Here is a 19,710-nt window from a genome sequence, read left to right as displayed (position 1 = left end):
GTCTTTGTATCTGATTCAATCATAAGTGTCAGTCATCGGAACGTGTGCTTTATTATGTTACAAAACCAAAAATTCCCACCAAAACACAGCTAAAAAAATAACACGTTTTCCCAAGATTACATTCCCAAGAGAAGGTAATAATATGGTTGGAATAGACCCATCAATACCGCTTGAAGAAGCACGGCCTTATGTTAATGACAGGGGTGGTGTTTTTTTAAACCTTAAAGCGTTAAAGCGCTTTCACCGATGAAACAGAAGCAGACGTTTGTGTCTGCAAGGCTGGCATGTCCGAGGGGACAGCGACACCGCGTTCTTGGTCCCTGCATGTTGGGACCAGGGCCACTGAAGAAGCCACCCAAACCTGGGCGGGGTGACGGCCCCCAGCAGCCGGGAGGAGCCGGTGGGGACCGGGCAGCTGTGCCCAGCCCGCCGGTGTCCATGAGGCCCGGCCCAGCCCTTTCCCGGCCGCTTCCCTCCTGCCTCTTCACGCTTCACAGGTTTATCTTCTCTTGACCTTTGAGTTTTGTGCAGCCCGTCTTCACTCCTGTTGCTGTGCGTGCTCCTGCGACCACGAGGAAGTCCCCACCGGCTCAGTTCTCATGGCCACTCCGCCGTCAGCTCCGGGAGCAAAGGCCCAGGAACCGCGGGGCTCATCACACGGGCCGAGGGGGCGGGAGCCTGTGCTGGGCCCTCTGGGAGGATGCACCTCCCCTCCCGCCGGATTGGGGGTACGCCCCACCCCGTGCCTGCACGTCGCAGCCCCCCGGACTTAGGAGCACCCTGGGGCCCCCGTGGCCTCCCCACCAGCCGACAGGATGAGCCTGAGGGACAGCCCCGGGGGCCCCGGGGACTCAGCTGCTCCTCAGTCAGGTTCGCGGGCCCCAGGGGAGCTGGGGGAAGGGCCTGCAGCTCCCGACGGGGCACGACTTGGGGGCCCAGCGCGTGCCACTGGAGCGAGAGCCAGACACCACGGCAGCGGCTGGGGCCCTGGGCTCAGACCCAGCCCTCTGTGCTTCACTTTCCTTGTCGGAACCGCAGGAACAGTGTACTTACCCTGGGCCTTGTGAGGGTGTCAAGAGGAAACGGGAGGGCCCAGCGGCCGTCCCGGCGCCACCAGGGCGTGTGTCCGCGTTGCCGGGCGACTGCAGGCCCCCAGGAGCTGAGCGCCCCCCCTCCAGGCGGTTGGTCTGTTCCCCGTGGCTCTCAGGCCTGGCTGCAGGCGGGGCCTCCTGGGTGCTGAGGACACCCCCTTCTGCCCCCAGGGGGGTCCCCAGGGAGCGCATGGTGGGGGGACGGGGGTGCTACCCTGGAGGCAGGCACCTGCCTTCGCACAAATGCTTTTATAAATAAGTAGAGCTGCTGCGCAGTGTTTACACTCGATGCCCAGGATGAAGCCCTGGTCTGGAGGCCTCCTGCCAGCGGGTCAGGGGCAGAGCTGGCCCTGGGGCTCCGTCCCCTGATGGCTGGTCTCTGAGCCACTTCGTACAGCTGACACCTCTCTCTCTGCCCAGTGCCCGCCTCTGAAGAGGCTGGGAACCTAACAAGGGAACTGGAACTTGAACATCCAGCCTTGAGAGTTCGGCTTCTGAGTGGACCTGCGTGAGGTCCGCTGCTTCCTAACTTCCCTGGGCCGGGGGTTTGGGTGGGGTGGTTATAGCAACAGGAAAACTCCCAAAGGGCGACTAGGGCTCTGTCTGCACCGCCCCCTGGCCTGGGGGCCTTGGACAGGAGGGCCCAGACCGCAGGACTAACCACAGACACCCAGGCAGAGTGAGGGACAGAGAGATGCTACGAAAGTAGAAGGCGGCGTCTCAGCATACACATTAGTCAGGAGTCCCTTCATCCCACCCGCCTGGGACAAGGGGGGTTGCTTCACCCCCTCTCCCACCACCCTCTGTGGTCTTGTTTCCGGCCCTGAAGTTCTCTGGCTACAGCGGCTCAGAAGGCTTCTTGCAGATGGAAATGGCCCCATCAGCTAGGGTGCTGACGCTGTCTGCCCCCAGCCCGCTGACTCCTTGGGGTGTCCCATAAAGGCCTGGACCCCCTCCACCTGCCTCAGTGCTGTCCCCACGAGCACAGGAGGGCCTCTCCAGCACAGAGCCGGCCTCCCAGGGAGCAGAGTGGGGCCACGGCTGCAGGCGGTGGGTCCTGCCCTCTATGCCTGCCTCCCATCCCGCACGTGGAAGCAAGTGACCTACCCCTGCCTGGTGTGGACCCCGCCTGGTTTGCCCCTGGGCTTCCTTAGCCCATCTTGTTTACACAGGCCTGGGAAGATGGGCATCCCGCTAGGCTGACCCAACGTGAATGTTAAGAACAAAAGTTAATTAAAAAAAGGCTCACCCACCATGTAGAAAAGGGCATCATTTTATCAAATATTGACACTTTCCAGTGGTCTGGGGAGCCTGCTGTCCATGTCTATCCTAAGAGGGCCACTGGAGAGAGGGGCTGCAGCCAGCGGTGTTGACACGGGTGCTGGCTGGAGGCCGCCAACCAGAAGCTTCCTTGCCTCCCCGATTCCAGTGAAACTCTGGTTTTTGTTTGGGGCAGGAAGTGGGAGGTGGCTGCAGTGGGCTTTGCACCAGCGGTCAGGTGTGCAAGGGCAGACTGACCCTCAAAACCAGCAGAGGGACGGCCTCAGGCAGAGACGTAGTCTGGAGCCTTGACCCGAAAACAGGAGTGTTTAGGTACAAGCACCGAGCCGTGTTGCTACCCAGAGCCAGAGACATCGAAAAATACTTTTTGGCAGTCGGTCCGCAGAGCCCCCAGGAAGGCAAGGCAGGGAGGGGGAGGCCCCCCGGACCCCTGGAGGATGGGTCCTGGGCGCGCACCCTCAGCGCAGTTCCGGGAGCCCCTCCTCACGGGCACCCCCCTGCCCAAGTCCCTTTCCGGGCACAGCCCAGAGGTCCTGCCTCCCAGGGCAGTTGGTGACAAAAAGGAAGCAGACATCCGGCGTGGCTCCCGGGGCTCTCTGCCCTCTGGGTCGGTAGCACCGGGTTGGGGGGCCCCGGACGTGCCGGCCCCCCCTCAGTTGGCCTCGCTCTCCGTGAACTCCTCTTTGATGGACTGTTTGCGGGACTTGCAGTCCGGGAGGTCGAAGCCGAAGTCGGCCCACTCATCGGGCCCCGCACCCCCAGCCGGGCCCCCGCGGTTGGGGATGGTGATGGTGTGGCGCACGCGGAAGTGCACGGCCTCCATGACCCGCTGCCGCTGCAGCTCCCCCGAGCCCCCGATGGCGATGGTGGCCGCGTTGCCGCTGGAGCGGATCAGCTGCTGCGCGCTGTAGTCGTGGCTCTGCTTCAGGTCCTGGAGGCCCCTCCAGATGGTCATTCGGTGCTGGTCCGGGATCTTCAGGGCCCCCAGGTCCTGCAAGAGCAGTGCACACGGCCGCCCGTCAGAGGGCCCAGCGGCGGGCACTGCCCGCTCCCCCTCCCGCCAGCGACTTCGCCTGCCCCTGCACAGCCATCGTGGGACCACCAGGAGGGAGGCGAGGGGCCCACACCCCAAGGGCCACCTGTCCGGGCACTGGACGGTGTGGGGGGAGCAGGCAGTGCGGGTCGAAGGAGGGGCAGTGCTGGGCCCGCCCTGTGCCTGGTGGTCTGGCCGCACTGAATTCCGCCCCAGACAGGCGGCAGGAGAGCTAAGAAGTGACGTGTGGGGACAGGGGGCGCTGAGGTCACTCCTGGGCCCTGAGCACAGTCAGAGTGACAGATGGAGCTCCCCGATCCCCGCACACCGGGACCTGGAGGGCGGGCGGGGCCCCCTCCCGAGGGCAGAGCAGATCCTCAGGCTCCTGTCGCCAGTCCCTCCCCCGCCCCACCCGGCCAGGCAGAGCATCAGCTGGTGAGGCAGGGCTAACGTGCACTGAGCTAGCCCAGTAGGGGCCACCAGGGATGGGTCGGGAGGGCATTAGTGGACACACAGCAAGGCAGCCCTCTGAGCCACTGGCCCCAGCTCCCTCTGGCAAACCCACATCTCTGCCCCGTGGCCTTGGCTGGGCACGAGCCTGGACGGGCCTCTGACCCGGAGCCGGCTGCAGAGCAGGGGCTGCGGAGGCTCCAGCCCGCTGAGCTGGAGCCCCCCCACCCCCAGGATCCGGCCGACAGCTGTGTCTCCCGGGCTCTGGTTAATAGTCATTATACTCAAGGCAACACCAGGCTACGAGTGCTCGTTGCTGGGACTCTTGTTTAACCTAAAGACAAGCCCTGGCTGTGAGGTCAGGGGTCAGGATGCCAAGGGTGGGGCACTTCTACCCCGCACATCCTGGACCAGACATTCAGTTGCTGTGCGTGCACGGCAAGCAGTTTGGGCCTCAGTTTCTCCCTGTGTAAATGGCACTGAACTAGAGCAGCCCCAGGACCCTTCTGGCCTTCGCCTTCTGCACTTCTTCGTGCCTTGGAGACAGCCAGTCCCCCAAATCAAAGGCAGCCGGGCCACAGGAGACAAGACTCGAGTCCACGCGAGGGGCCCGGGCGAGTCCTGTCCAGCCGCATGAAGCCGGACGTCAGCACAGAGATGGGGCTGCTGGTGGGAAGGTTCCCCTAATTCTCCAGCCCTCCCTTACACGGGGAGGACAGGACACGGAGGCACTGCCCCAGCAAGGGGAGAGAGCTCCCGGCCCCGCGGACAGGGCCCTGCGCTGGCCTGGGGGTGGGCTCCCTGCACCTGCCCTGCCGGGGCCGTTACCTCTATCGTTAGGTTCTGCAGGTGGTAAATGTTCTGTAACCCCTGGGAGGTGAAATACTCGATGCAGTTTGGACACCCCAAGCCTGTTAAAAAACTGCAGAGAGAATTGGGGAAATAAAGCAGCATTAACTTCTAAGAACCTGGCTGTGCGGCCCGTCTGGGTGGGAACTGGCCGCCCCACAGGTCGCCCCTGCCCACCGGCGGCCACGGTGTCGGGGACGCGCTCACCGGGGCACAGCCTCCAAGGAACCCCTGGCTGTTCTGCTCTCCCTCCGAGCACCTGCTGGATGCCCACTCCCGACATCCCCCTGCCCCTGTCTGTTCTCCAGACGGCAGAGCGTACAGCACAGGCTGCGAGGGGCAGCAGGCAGAGAGTGCCCCCGGGCTGGGGGCCAGGCGACCAGGAGCCCCCAGGGCTGAGGTTAGTGGGTTAGCGGCAGCGGCCGGCAGCGGCCCACGTACCTGACCAGGCTGGGGTCGGCGTGGTAGGGGGGTGGCGGGGTACAGTGGGACCCCGAGACCATGGACTGGGAGCTGGGGCCGCCGTTTATCTCACCGTTGGCTGGCAGGGCGTGGCCGTGGTTGTTGAGTATCCCGGGGCCTGGGTGGGAGGCAGGTGGGACGGTCAGAGGGGGCCGGGCCGGGCGTCCCAGGCTGTGCGGGGGAGGCTCGTAATGCTCGGCCCTCCCCAAGACCGGGAGTGGACAGAGGAGACCGTCCGAGGCCGTGCCTCCTGTTCCTGGGCGGGAGCTGCTGGAGGGAGCAGCCATCGAGAACCCCGCATGGGCCTGAGCTGGGGGTGTCTGGAGCCAGGCCCGCCCTTTGGGTCTCCCCACCCATCCCGGCCACGCTGCCCGCGCCACTCACCCACGGGCCCCAGGTTGGGCCCGGCCGCTGAGCCGTGCAGGGGAGGCTGGCCCACCAGCTGGTTGACGGAGGGCAGCTTGTTGACAACCCCGTGCGCTTTGTTCACGGGCGAGAGGACGGGCCCGTAGGACGGAGGCTGCAGGTGACTCCTGCTCGGAAGGGACAGCTGGGGTCTGTAAGAAGCACCTCCACATATAAAGCCCCCCTGCTGCGGGGGCCTGGAGCCCCCGCCCCGTGCTGACGTGTCAGAGCACCCGCCTCCTCGCCCAGCCTCCCCGCCGGACAGTGGCCACACTCGGCCACAGGCCCGCTGGCAGGCAGGACCAGGGCAATGGGTGGGAGGGGGTGGGGGCCCCTGGAACCGGCCCTGCTCTTGGTGGGTCGACATCCGTCCCGCCACCGCCCCTCGCCTTCACTCGGGAGACACTTGGGCTGAGACGCCGCAGTTCAGGGAAGGCCTCCCAGGGGAGGAGACGCCAAGCGCTGCCTGGTGCTGCTGGCACCGTCCCTGCTGGGTCGCCCGGCCCCATCCTTCTGCCCCGGGCAGCTGGGCAGGACGGGGCGGCCTGGGGGTGGTAGGGGCTGCGCTCACGGCCTCTGCAGGAGCTGCTGCTGCTGCCGGTACGACTCGACCAGCTGCGGGGGCACCAGCTCCATCAACTCCAGGCTCTCCTTGACCTTCATCAGGATCTCAAAGTTCTCCCGGCCCCGCACCTGAGCACGGAGAGGTGGACCCTCTGCCCAGGTGCATGTGGGCACCGCCCAGCCCCAGCCCCCCAGCACGGCGAAGCGCCTCTCCTTTCTCGGGGCTCCTCACCCCACCGCGGGCCGGGGGTCCCCCGACCCTACTTTCCTCTCCCGAGAAGCAGGTCTGGGGGAGTCTGGTGGGTGGGTCTCCTGTCTGCACAAACCACGCCCACCCCTTCCTACCCTTGAGACTTTTGCCACACTGTCCGCCTCCCCCTTTCCAGAGCTCAGCACACTTGGGGTGCTGGGATGCGGGGGTGCTGGACAAATACGGGGCTTTTAGAACAAGGAACTCATTTTTTTTTTTTTTTTGGATCTCATTCTTGAATGACTCAAAAAATGATAAGCTCACGTCATGGAGACCAGTCCTAGCAGAGCAGGTGGGGTTTTATCCGAGCTGGAATGGCCGCATCACGGCACAGGCTGTAAACTCACTTTGGTGATGTGGCTGGGGCCTGCCAGGCTGTGGGAGCGTGGGATTCCTGGCGCGTGCCCTCCCCGGTTGTGGGGAGACCTGCACTGCCCCATACGCTGTATCATTGTATCTACAGCGAGACTCCTGCGCTGGGAGCTGCGTCAGGCCAGCTCTCTCTCTCTGAGAGCTGGTTCTCCCTTCTGGGCCCTGCAGCCTGCAGAGCTCGGGGTCTCAGCTCTCAGATGTGCCAGGCTGCACCTGCCACCCTAGGGGCCCCAGGTTCCCCTCCACTCCCTGCTGCCCCAGCCTGGGGTCCGCAGACACAGCACACTCACATGAATGTAGTAGGTTTCCTCGTCCCCGTGCCGCTTCTTCTTCACGTTGGTGCTCAGGGCAGGGATAGCAGGGGGACTCTGCTTGAAGGCTGGCAGGGAACGGGGTGGGGCAGCTTCGTGAGCAGGCAGGGAGGAGGAGCCACGCGCAGGTTAGCCAAGCCGACCCCGCCACCCGGAGTGAGCCGACCTTCCCGAGGTGCCCCTTGTGGACAGGCCCGGAGACCAGCCGCCCACTCGGATGAGCAAATCGGGCGGCCACCCACACGGGACGGAGGGGATCGGGGGCGGCCACGCGGGCGGGGCTGGCTCTGTCCCCTGGACACAGGCTCGTGCGTTTCCCCCGAGCCCCGAGACAGGTCCAGCTGCGTCCTGGGGGTGGCCTGGCTCTGACGTTCCAGGGTGGCCCTCCACCCCTGCGCGCCCGCCCCGGCCCTGCTCACCGCGCTTGCTGGCAGCCCCGCTCTTGGCAGCGCTCTCGTTCAGGGCCTGCTGCTCGCGGAAGTGGTCTTCATCCGCTTTGCGGTCTCGGCCAGGACAGGCACAGATGCGGCCCTCGAAGGACCGGCGGCCCAGCACCTGTCCGCTGTCCAGGGGCACAGCCGGGACCGTGAGCTTTGGGGCCCACCGTCCCCACCCACCTCGGACCCCACAGGACCGGCCTTGATGGGCCGAGGGCTCAGGGCTGAGTGCCCAGCTGCTCTGGGACGCCAGGTCCCCTGCGTCCCTCCCAAGGCAGCTCCTGCCCCAGCAGCCCCTCCCAGCACGTGGCCTGCAGGGCCCCTCCCCAGACTCGCCTCCAGGGCCTGCACCGCCCCTTGCTCATGGCCTCCCTGTCTCTCCAGCAAGCCCCCCAGCAGCACGGGCCCGAGTCCCTGCCCCGATCCCTCCCCGACCCCCGCGTCCAGCAGACTCACTCCCGTGTCTCCAGGGTGATGATGATGAGGATGGGCCGCCGGTTCATGCCCCCGACACAGCTGCTGTTGCACATGAAGTTGTACAGGATGGTGGTGAACTCTGTCCCCACCTGCCACAGGAGGGGCAGGGAGAAGCTGTGCTGTCAGCACGTGGGCCCCAGTCCACAGGGCTGGGGGCTCCTGGGCTTCCAAGCACCTGTCCCTCGCATCTCTGGGTAGGCAAGGGGGTGCTGGGCCCTGTGGTCCTCTGCCGTCTATCCACCCATCCACCGTCCATCCCCCACCCACCCACCTATCCATCCAGCCAGCCACACAGTACACTGAGTGCCATGTGCTCTGCTGGCTCTGGAACCAAGAGAGCCATGGTCTGGTTGCTCCCCTGGCACAGGCTGGGGGCTGGCCCCGGGGGCGGGGTGTGAGCAGGCACATGCACAGGCCTCTGTGGCGCAGGTGTGTGTTTTGCAAACTGTGGGCTCTTCTGGGAAGTAGGGTGCATGGCACAGCTCTGGGCAGAGGGAGAGACCAGAGCCGTCCGAGCGGGCTCCCAGCACACACACTTGTTCCAGGGAGTGTGTGGAGACAGTGAGATGTGAACCCGGGACTCTTGACCCGTGGGCATCCCAGGACCACAAAACGGGCAGTTGTCACGGTCTCTCTGGGTCAGGATGATGGCTCAGGAAACCTGGCCTTTCACAAAACTGCTGGCACGTGGCAGCCGCCAGGGGGCGGGAGAGACCTGCTTTACTGGTCCTGGAGGTGCCAGTGAGGCTCGGGGGAGGGAAGGCAGGGTGGCAACCCCTCCCCGGGCCCCGCCAACGCAAGGGCTGTTCCTAGGGAACCACAGGGGGTCCTGGGGGTCCTGAGGGACCAGGTACAGTGATGGGGCCTGGAAGGGGGGTGCCTGGAGGACTGGGTACAACTCTGGGGGGGGGGGGCGTGTCTCAGACCCAGGTAGAGAAAAGGTGAGGGCTCGCCGTCACCCGCCCACCCTGGGAAGCATGGCCCACAAGGCGCATTGCTGGGACTCGGTCTCCACCTGCCATCCTGGCACCCCCATCCCACTGTCACTGGTTGGTGCCACCCCTACTTCTCTCCACCCCAGCTTTTTACCCCAGTCCGGCCCGCAAATCAGCCCCAGAACCTTCTGCTGCCTTCAGGTCAAAGTCAGACCCCCAGGGTCTCTCCGCCCCTGCCCACCTCTTGCAGCAATCCCCCCCAGCCTCCCCCCCACCTCCGGGCCCTGCAGCGCTGTGCCCCCGACCGCAGGTCTCTCCTCTCCCCTGCGGCCCCCCGGCTCTACCCGGGCTAACTCCTCCTGACCTCAGCCCCTCTATCCCCCAGAGCCCAGGCTGGGGCGTGGGAAACGGACGGGCAGGAAGAGGGGACGCAAGGGCCGGGCTGAGGCCCAAGGGTCAGCAGGCCCACCCCCCACTGTAAAGCCAGGGTTGTGGATGCCTAGAGAGGGCCGGAGGGGACCTCCCCCCAGCTAGGCAGTGTAGGTGGTCAGAGCCCCACCCACAGGCAAGGGAGGGATGGACATGAGGGCGAGGGAGGATCTGCACAGCTCGGGGACACTTGGGAAGTGACCCAAGGGGTCTCTGCCCCGAAGCCCTGCCCCAGCCTGGCCCCCTACCTGCGGGGGCTCGTAGGGCACCATGACGCTCTGCCTGCCGGTGACAGGGTCGTCCACGTACTGCGAAAGGTTGTTGCCCTCCACGCGGATGAGGTGGCTGGCGGGGGCAGACTGTCCTGCCGAGAGGGGACGCCGCTTCAGAGAGGTGCCAGCCGGGGTCTGCACCCCTGTGCCGGGCGCATCGCAGCAGACTCGGGCCTCCCACTGGGACTCAGACCCGCCGGCAGCCCTCATGCACCCGGGGCACTTGGCCCAGCAGCCCTGCTCCGCGCTCACCTGCGGGCACCGGCACCCAAGGCCCCAGGCAGAGCTGGCAGGACACGGGACTGGGGTGGGGGTATGCTGAGCCCCCCTGTCAGCCCCTCGCATCGGACCTGCCCTCTCCTTCCCGGCTGGGGCGCTGGCCGCTGGGCACAGGAGGGGGTGGGGCAGGGACACTCACCTTCGTTGAAGTCCCGCCCGAGCTCGTGGTTGGGGCAGCGCTTCACGACCTCGGTCACGTGCTCCGCCTTCTTGTAGATGGGCATGGCGCGGATGACAGTGCCCGGAGGCGGCGGGGTGGACACCTTGATCTGGATGGGGCACGTCTTGGCGATTTGGCAGTAAAGCTTCTTTAGCAGAGGAGAGTACTGCAGGGGGGGGGGGTGTGGGGACCGGGGTGAGGCTCCAACTCCACACCCTCACCTGCTGTGGCTCCCGCCAGGAGTCCCGGCCACCGCATGCCTGACCCTCGGCTGAACACCTCTGGGCTTCCTTCCCTCAAAGAGCCTCTCCCCGGCACCCACCCATCAGTGTCTGGCTGGTGTGGGCTCAGTGAGAGCAGCTGCTCTGAGTGCCCCGTGCGGCCAGGCTGAGACGCTTATCCACCTGGATCTCACTGGTTGGAGAAGTAGGTACCATTAGGTCCATTTTATGGATGAGGACAGTAAAGGCCAGGACGGTGAGAAGGAGCTGCTGGAGAGCAGGGCTGGGACAGGGGGCTGGGAGCCAGGTCCAGTGCGTCAAGCCTGTGAACCTTAAGCCCCCAGACTGTAGTAGTTTGAAGGGGGGAGGGTACAGCCTCGTGTCTCGGGTTTTAAAAGCCTGGAGTTAGGTTTTCTGTCCTCTGTACAGAGGAAACGTGCACAGGGACTCCCTGGACCATCCTCTGAGGGGCCAGCCCTTTGGCTTACTTCTGGCCACTGCGGGTGCGGGGCTTTGACCTTGAAGCCCCAGGACCCCCGGCCCAAGACCTTGACCCAGGGAGGATCAGATGACTCCCGGGCCACCTGAAGGGACCTCCAGGGTGAGCGCCCAGAGGTCCAGGTGGCCCACCCGAGGACCCAGGCCGGCTCTCACGAGTTCAAAGTGACCCTTGATGGAAGGGTCCCTTGGAAACACGGGTGCCCACTCGTTTCCAAGCTGGCTGTCCCCCAATGACTGGCTCCTGGGGATCCATCAGGGCTCCTCGTGGCCCCATCCCCCACGGACAGTGGGGACATGAGGGTCTCAGAGTCCCAGGACGCTTCCTGTCCCCATGCCACGCCCCTGGGCCCCCCACAAGCCCCCGGGGACTCAGAGTTACTCCAGCCACAGGGTCCTGGAGAGCCCCCCATCGCATCCCACTATGGTCGTCAGGGAAACTGAGGCCGGACACGGGGCTGCTGCAGACCAGAGGACGAGCAGGTCTGATCCCACCTTTGCCGAGGAAGCTGGGGCCGGACACCCTGACCCTCTGGCCAGCAAGGGACACGATGGACCCTCAGAGCCTCATACTCCCAGCAACTCCAAGTCCGGGAAAAGCAAGGGAGGCGGCGCTCAGCCTGAGCCCAGGAGCAAGGGGCCCCCGCACCTCGGAGCCCTTGGCCCTGAGCAGTGCGAGACGTCCTTCCTCTGATGAGCTGAAACCCAGCTGGAAATGCTGACCTGGGGTGGGGTCTGAGGGGGCTCGGGGACAAGCCCGAGCTGGGGTCTCCCTAGTGGTGTCCTGGGGGATTGGGACCCTGTCCAACTCCCTCAGCGATGACTTCAGGACGAGCCCCCTTAGGTCCCTATCGTGGAATGGAATTGGATGCCCACAGGGCTTGTCGCCTCCCGGGTGCCCCATCCACCTGTGCCTACGACCCCACTTCGGAAGGAAGGGACATCCCCCATGGGTGTAGGTGGGCCCTCAGTGGGCTTGGGACCACACAGGGGGGCAGTCCTGCTTCCCAGGGAGGTGACCGCTGACCTCCTGGGTCCCCACCAGTATAGATGCGGCCCCTTCACTCCCCAGAGCACCAGTTTGGGAGATAAGCTGAGCGTCCTGTCCTGAGGGCCGTGCCCAGGGCAGCAGTAGCCCAGCCCAAAGCAAACACCAGTTGCCAGTTTAGTGCCCAGCTCTCTTGTCCACCATGTGTGAGGCTTCGGGACCCGCCCCTGACCTGAGACAAGGGTGCAGTTAGTTTCCAGAGGAAACTGCCTGGTGAGTGCCATGGAGGAGCTCCAGGGGCCTACTTAGGGGACTTCCTGGAAGCGGAGGGCCCCACAGGGAATGGCGGGCCTCAGTTGGACTTCAGGGACCTGAACACAAGCAGTCATGGAGGGAGAGGCTGGGATGCCAAGAGCCATCCACTCAGCAAGCCTTTGTTGAGCGCCTAGTGTTTGCCAGCCCCTCGGCTCACTAGGGAAAATGGACAGAGCCCCTCAGCCCCCAGAAGAAACTAGACTTATAGGAGGCTCACGCCTGAATGCCACGCAGCCTCACCGGGGCCTCCTGCAGCGTTGGTGGATTCCAGAGGGTGTTTCTTCCCCTGCAGATGTCCCACCTGCCTGCGGAGGGTCCAGCGAATGAGGTGACCAGGGCTGGGAGGGGCGTGTAGAGGACCCACAGAGAGCTGGCCTGGGCTGGGGGGTGGTCAGCAAGGGGAGAAGGCGTCGGAGGCCTGGCCACTGTGTTGCAGTTCTGGCTCTGGGTTTGATAGCTGGGATGCCTTAAACCACTGGACACCTCCCCGTGTCTTGATCGCTGGCCTGTGATGTGCTACATAAAACAGCCCTGAACCTCGCCCACTGTGGAAGCGCCCGCACATGTCCCCGTGCGTCCTCGCCTCCGGTGAGCTGGCTCCTGGCCTCTGGTGTGAGCAGGGGCAGCGGGTCCAAGTCCAAGGCTGTGGGTGGGGAGGGATGGAGGCGAACGGGCCCCCAGGGGCACCAAGGCCCTGCAGTCCCCTCTCCGATGTCGACCAACCACCGCAGGCAGCCCCAAGGAGGGAACGGAGCCAACAGGGAAGGGGCCAGGCTCCAGGCGCAGCCTTGGGAGGTGCAAAGCCGCAGCCCCCGACCCCCTCCCCAGGCTCCGTGACTGCCGCCACGTGCCTTCAGAGCCCCCGCCCCCACCAGCGCAGCCTTTCCCTCTGGCCTGCCTGCCCCAGTCCCACTGGCCACGGCCTCCGGAGCTGTGGACGCCCCGCCCCCGGGGAGGAGCTGCGGGAGCTGTCCCTGGTACCGCGGGCAGCGGCCGCCTGACCGCCCGCCCCGCCGCAAGCCGAAAGCCGCAAGCCGCAAGCCGCTGGGCTGCGAGCGCAGAGCTGCCTCGGGTGCCTCACCCCGGCTGGCTGGCGACGAGCGTGGGGAGAGGAGGTTCCTCCCTCTGCGTCCCTGGCCAGGCCCCCGACGGCCTTGGGTGGGCCCACTCACCATAGCGGTGTCCCCAGCCCAGTGCTGCCCTCAGCTGGCTGCTCACGCCGCCCTTGGGCACACACCCGGTCAGGCCCCAGCCCCCCGGCCCGGGTTGGACCCCCGGACGCCCAGCCTGGCCCAAGTCGGGCAGCGTCGGGGGGGGGGGATGCCTGAGGTCTAACCCCACTCTGGTAGCATCAGGTGGTGACAACTGCGGCCGCTGGGCTGCAGGGCAGGAGGGAAGCCTGGGAGGGGGAAGGGGTAGGCCTGGATAGCCAAACCTGGGGTTGAGGGCAGGGTGGGACCCGGAGGGAATGAAGGAGCTCCCCCACCCCCTCCCCTAGCTCCTTCCCCTCCTCCCAGAGCTCCGGGGCCTGGGGCCTCAGGCCGCCCTGGGCACGGGGCAGGGAGGAGGAGGGCTCCTGGGTCCTCATCAATTTTGTAAAAAAGGTCACGCGGAGATGCTTCTTCTCGCCCTCCCTCCCTCCTGCCTCTCCTTCCCTCCCTCCTGCCTTTCCTTCCCTAGAACCGCTAGATGGATGTGTTTCAACAGATTCCGAGCTGATAAAATCTTATTTATCTTCGGCGGTTGACACAGAGCCGTCAGGACTTGCCTGTTCGGGGATGCGTGAGTTCCTTCGTGTTTGCAGGAAATGGTTTGCCCAGACGCTGGTGTGTGCCCATCCTGCCCCCACCCGGTTCCTCTCCTGCGATCCAACCCCCCCCCCCACCCCCGCCACCCACTCCACGATAGGCCCGGCCCAGCCTGGCTGGGAGCCTCGGCCCGGCAGGGCTGGTGCAGGGGGTGGTGGGCAGAGGGTGGCGGGCGCGGCGTGGTGGCGGCTGTTAATTTCCTCGCGCCTGCTCCCCTGCAGCTGGGTGCCCGGCACGGGCAGGTCTGGGCAGAAGGAGAGTGGAGAGGTGATAATAACTTGTCTGTCATTTTCCAGGGACGTGTAGCATCTTGCAAACCGCAAATACCGTTAACCAGCTTGGGTGAATCTGTTACAACAGATTCTGGAAGACGGGGCCTGCAGTGGGGGCTTTATTATTTTTACTGATTTTTTTTATGGACCACTTTTATCTGCTTTCTGTGCGTGCACGTGTGTGTGCATGTGAGGGAGCTCACACCCACATTTCTCTCCTCTTTTGGGTTATGGACCCTTTGAGGACCTCCCCAAGGCCACAGACCCTCACTCACCCTAGAAAAGCCCTTGTGTCTTCACTCAGCGGAAAGTGGCCAGGAGCATGGGGGGCTCTGACAGGTGTCAGGGAGGTGACCGGCCTGGGGGGGCGACCATCACCCCAGCCTGCTTCAGAGCACCCACGCTCAGAAGGCAGCAAGGGCCCACACACAAGGAAACCCACGGCCAGCAGCCCACCTTGGCTGCGGGCCTGGTGGTTGGAGGCTCCGGGGGCCCCCTGGCTCCAGGGTGGGGGCCACAGCCGGTGCCTGGCCAGCAGATAAAGGAGGCTGCGCCAGCCCCCCCTTTTCTGCCAAGATGCTGTGCGATGAGTCTCAGTCCCGACTCCAAAGGGCCTTGTCGATCCACTGGCCCCCCGCCCCATGAACAGTGCGGGGAGGGGGTCTTGCACACAGGGGGTCCCATTGTTATCACTCTCACTCTGGCCCCAGCCAGAAGCTCCTTCCCAGGGCAGAAGGAGCTGCCCAGAGGCCGGCCCTGCCTTTAGCTTCAGTGACACCCTCACGGGCAGGGTGAGGTGAGCCTGGGCCTCCATCTGGTCCTTGTTCCGTAACCCAGGCACAACATCTGGCCACCCCCGGACCCTGAGGAGGGGGCGAGCAGTACGTATTCTGAGCCCCTGGGACAGGCCGGGCTTGCAGGGAGCCCCAGAACTCCCGCCAGCGGCCACCCCTCCCGCTCCCAGGGCACAAAGAGCGTCGATAGCCCAAGCACCACGCTCAGCCCCAGCCAGGTCCAAACACGGTCCCTCTGCCCACAAGCTTGACTTTGCCAGCTGGGGAGCCTGCCTGTCCTGGCCTCCTTTGAAGACCAGCGTCCCTGCTGCAGGGGCCATCCCCCAGCTGGCCTCATGGAGAGAGCCCTCTGGCAAGAACCCGGCCAGCAGGGCTGCGGGCCGTGCCCGGCACGGGGCGGCGGGGCGAGGCTGCCCACCTGCCCAGCTCTGCCCAGCACCGGGAGGGCCCCCTTGACGGCCAGGGCAAGGAGGTCCCCGCTACGCTCACCCCATCCCACCTGCAGCCTTCTGAGCTGGCCTGGCCTCGTGAGCACGGTGACTGCAAGGGTCAGTGGGCACCTTCCGCTCACAGGACAGTCCGGGAGCCTTGGCCTGTGGGCCCACCATTCTGGACACGGCCACTGTCCAGTGTGGGCAATTCCTTCCCCCAGCGCCCTGCAGCTCCCGGATGGCCTGGGGCTGGACCAGAGGCAGGAGGCTGGGGGGATAGCGGGAGGGGAGGCCAGGCTGTGGCCGCAGCTGTAGCAGATACTCAAGGTGGCCTCTCCAGAGGGCCGTCATGTCAGCCCCGACGGGAGCCCTGAGGATGGGCCCTCCTGTCTCTGACCTTCCTGCCATGGCAGCTGCAGGTTAAGTCCCCAGTTCAGGACCACAGGTAAAGCCACGCCGTCCAGCCAGGAAGCAGTGAGGGCATCTCTTCACTAAATCAACTCCACTCCCGGCCAGCAGGAGAGGAGCCCCCGGGGACCTGCACGCCCTGGACACGTGGGGTGGTCACTTTTCAGCTTTTAGTACAGTTGGCTGCCATCGAAGTTTTCACTGGAACCTGTAAATATCCAGCGAAGCATCTGGGGCAGGGAGTGCTGGCTTCTACACATCTGACCCCGCAGCACACGGCGTCTCCCATCACATCAGCACCACCTTGGTTCATCCTCCCCGAGGCCCTGGAGGCACTGGCTGCCCCCTCACAACACGAGGACCCACGGAGGAAGGGGGCACCTCGCCCTGGGCAGGTCTGCGATCCTGGGGGAGCCTGCCTGCAGGCCACTGCGTGTTTCCCCCAACGGCCTCTGACTGTCCACTTCACTGAACCCTGTGCACGTTTCATGGGGGCCTTCCTGCCCTAGAATGAGCTGCAGCACTCACAGCCCCGATCGAGGCCGGTGGAATTTCAGGGCCTGGGATCCATGAACTTGAGCTTGGCTTCCAAGGTTGGGATCTGAGAAAACCCCAAAGCAGATTTCCCCGACAACCAACCACAGGGACCCACCCAGCTTGGAAGCCAAGCTCCAACTCGCTCCCCCAGGGCAAAGGTCCAGGGCACTCAGGACCCCATGGCTGCAGCAGTGGTTCTAGGAGAAGCTGGGGCGAGAGCTCCCCTTCGGCCCTCATTTTCCCAGCTAGAGAGGGGGCTAAGGGCACTGGAGGGTGGGGCGGGAACAGGGGGCCAGGTTCAGGTGCGGGAAGAGGAGGAGGGGCGGGTCCCAGGCCCTCCTGGCCTGTAGCTACGTTTACCTCTGAGCCTGGTCAGCCCTGGAGCACTGTAATTATAAAGTGTTCTTTATAATAGAGGAATATATATAAGGGAATTTTCATCAGTCAATAAAAATCAGACTGCAAAGGCGAACTGGGCAGACTCTCCCCGCCCAGCGGCAGCTGTCACTCACTCACTGACAAACAGTAGTCGCAGGCTTGCTGGGCCCAGGTGCTCCCCGCCAGGGCAGGCCCTGGACCTCTGAGGGGTCAGCCCCCCTCACCACTGGTCCACTGGGTCCTGGGGGGGGGCCCCTGGACCCACCCCTCGGAGCTGAGATAAGGCTGCTCCTTTGACGCGCTCCACAGAGGGGCACAGGCTGTGCCCCCCACAAGCTGCATGATGAAAGCCAGGGGTCAGGCTGCCGGGGCTCAGACCCCCACTCCACCCTCTGCTGACGGGCGACCTTGAGCAGGGACCTGCCCTCCCGAGCCTCAGTTTCCTTATCCGTAAAGTGAGGAGGACACGAGAGCCTACAACTTGTACCGGGGTGCTCGGGGTGGGGGGGCTACCCACGCAGGGGCCCTGCAAGGGCACTGTCCACGCACCAACCAGACACCCTAGAATCCACGGAGCTGTGTCCAATTTGGAAACAAGCCCCAGACAAGAGAGGACTCTTGGTAAGACATCTACTGCATCATGCCCGGCCCACAGCCCCACACCTGGGAGATGGAGCCCTGTCCCTGGGGGCTCCCCTCGCCTCTCCTGCAAGAACCTCGGGGCTGGGAGTGGGGACTGCCCTGGGACCCCTCGGCGGTAGGGACTCGGGGCCCCTTTCAGGGCCCCCCAGGCTGAGTTCTGTGACCTCCAGGCGCAGGGCTCCCCTGCTGCTTGAGGGGACCCCCACCTCGGGCCGCGAGCTGGGGCACTGACCCCCCAGGACCAGCCACAGGGAGCGCCCCCCCGTGGAGCTCCGCACAGGGCAAGCGTTTGCTGCAGATTCTCCCCGAGTACTCGGAGGTTCATCTCTACAATGAACGCTGCTAGGACTCTTCCCTCAGCTTCAAGTACGTATAATTGCTTCTGGTGCCAGTAAAAGGTATTAATTCCACTTATGCATTCCATAAACTTTTAGGATAACGCAATTGATACCGCGATCATGTTGGGACACCTCCACTATTATTTTCCTACTTGCAAACCTCCGAGGGGCTGGAAAGTTTTCTCCCGAATCCATTAGCGTTGACTCAGCCACCTTCTACCCAGGAATCCCTCGTAGAGCCTTTGCGTTTCCCAGGCCCCCTCCCACGTGTTCCTGGGGCAGGGGTGGGACGGGAGGGCATTCACATCACGTGGGCCAGCTCGCTCTCAGGACAGACGGATGGACACACACCCCGTCGGATGTGGGGGCAGCTGGAGGTCATCCAGGGGGCTGTGTTCAGGCTGGGGGGCTGGCTGGAGGCCCCCAGGGACAAGCTGTGCCCTCGCACCCGTGCGTACCCGCCCCGTCTTGCCTCACGGCAGCCTGCCCTGTGGGCCATCAGCAGTGTCACCCAGTCTGCCCGAGGCACCCACAGATGCCCAGCTGGGCCAGGGCTCCGACCACACCAAGCCTGCCTGCTGACCTTGGAGCCCCTCCCCAAACTCCAGAACGTCAAGGACAGCCCCTTCCCTGGAGAGGCTCAGGCTGGGAGCAGGAAGGGGCCGGGCTGGGCTGGGCAGCCTCCGGACACCCTCACATCGACTGTTCTTCCTCTCTGCTCCCTGGGACTCTTGTCGCCAGCTGTCCCCACACTGCCAACCCACGGGGGTCCCCGGGATGGGAGTGGCCATTGGGCCCAGAGGCCAACCCCGCCATGTCCCGGGGAGGGTGTGGAACAGGGACCTAGGCACCTGGCACTGCCATCCCTGTCCCGGCTCCACCCGCCCACCGGCCCAAAGAACATCAGTGCCCAAGGGTGCCGGGCCTTGCTCACAGCTGTGATCTCTCACGGCATCTGTCTCTCTCCAAAGCCCAGACGGCCCCGAAAGGAACAAGCCTCAGCCAGAACGCTCACGAGCAGAGAACGCTGGCGGGGCGCTACAGAACCTCCTGTGACACAGCGACCCCGCCGGCCAAACTGCCATCTCCTCCCGCCCCTGCTCCTGGCCACTGTCTCAGGTCCCTCCTCTGGCTGCTCAGTTACCTGCTGCCCACCTCCTCCTGACTCCTGTGGGAGGGGAGGGGCTGTCAGAACCCTGGGCAGCGACCAGGAGGGGCCTGCGTGCCTGTGTGTGCAAGTACACGTGTACAGTGTCTGCACGTGGGCATGTCTGCACATGTGTCTGCATGTCTGCCTGTGTGTGCATGTCTGCACATGTGTTCGTGTTTGTGCATGCATGTACGAGCGTTGCGTGCACGCATACGTGCACACACGCCTGTGAGCTGAGGGCTCCAGGCCCCCCTGCCCCCAAAGAATGCAGGCGTGAGAGCTGAAGTCAAGGGACACAGGTCAAGGCAGATGAAGCACCTGGGGCCGGGGGGACTCCCAGGAGGCCTTCGCCAAGCAGAAGCCAAAGACCCCATTAACAGCTGCGGTCGCTTGGGGGCTGGTGAGGGTGTTTTTCCTGAGCAGGAAGAGGAGAGAAGGCAGTAGTCAATTTGGAACTGAGCTTGAGAAAAATACGAATTATCTATCAGTTACCAGCCGGCTGGCGTAGGGGGGCCGCACATGGCACGGCGTGGAGGCCCGGAGGGCAAGCCCGGGCGGCAAGTCTGGGCAGCGCCCGCACAGCCAGGCCCCCAGAGCTGCAAGCAGGCAGGATGCCCGGTGGTCCCCGTCCTCACCATGAGCCGGCCGCCTGTCCCCCACCCCTCCCCGGGCAAGGCAGGGAGCCTGCAGGGGTGGGGTCTGCTCCCAGAGCCGAGGTGCCACGAATCTCATTATGGATGTGTGTCCCACCTCCACCCCCGCATGGAGACGGGCTGGGGAGGGCGTCTGTGGGCACGAGCAGTGGCACCTTCCTCCTCAGCTCAGCTCCGCGAGCCCTCAGCGGGGGTGCAGGTGGAGGTGCCCAGGCTGGGA

General features: G+C 64.8%; 1 protein-coding gene across 1 annotated transcript in view; it reads right to left on the bottom strand.

Moving 5' to 3' along the window:
- Window positions 1-2,382: 2,382 nt before the first annotated feature.
- The window catches only part of TP73 (tumor protein p73), a 58,025-nt gene continuing 40,697 nt past the window's right edge, over window positions 2,383-19,710 (bottom strand). Inside the window, exons 5-14 of the mRNA XM_068537699.1 lie at window positions 10,037-10,223; window positions 9,595-9,710; window positions 7,962-8,071; window positions 7,488-7,630; window positions 7,048-7,136; window positions 6,143-6,264; window positions 5,551-5,699; window positions 5,146-5,284; window positions 4,684-4,777; window positions 2,383-3,363 (exon numbers count right to left, since the gene is read on the bottom strand). Coding sequence (XP_068393800.1) covers window positions 3,025-3,363; window positions 4,684-4,777; window positions 5,146-5,284; window positions 5,551-5,699; window positions 6,143-6,264; window positions 7,048-7,136; window positions 7,488-7,630; window positions 7,962-8,071; window positions 9,595-9,710; window positions 10,037-10,223 — 1,488 coding nt within the window. The 3' untranslated portion in view covers window positions 2,383-3,024. The remainder of the gene's footprint in view (window positions 3,364-4,683; window positions 4,778-5,145; window positions 5,285-5,550; window positions 5,700-6,142; window positions 6,265-7,047; window positions 7,137-7,487; window positions 7,631-7,961; window positions 8,072-9,594; window positions 9,711-10,036; window positions 10,224-19,710) is intronic.

This window comes from Eschrichtius robustus, chromosome 3 (genome assembly GCF_028021215.1).
Source record: "Eschrichtius robustus isolate mEscRob2 chromosome 3, mEscRob2.pri, whole genome shotgun sequence".
Lineage (NCBI taxonomy): Eukaryota > Metazoa > Chordata > Mammalia > Artiodactyla > Eschrichtiidae > Eschrichtius > Eschrichtius robustus.
Note: the sequence above shows the minus strand (reverse complement) of the source record. Positions and strands in the feature narration are given on the sequence as shown.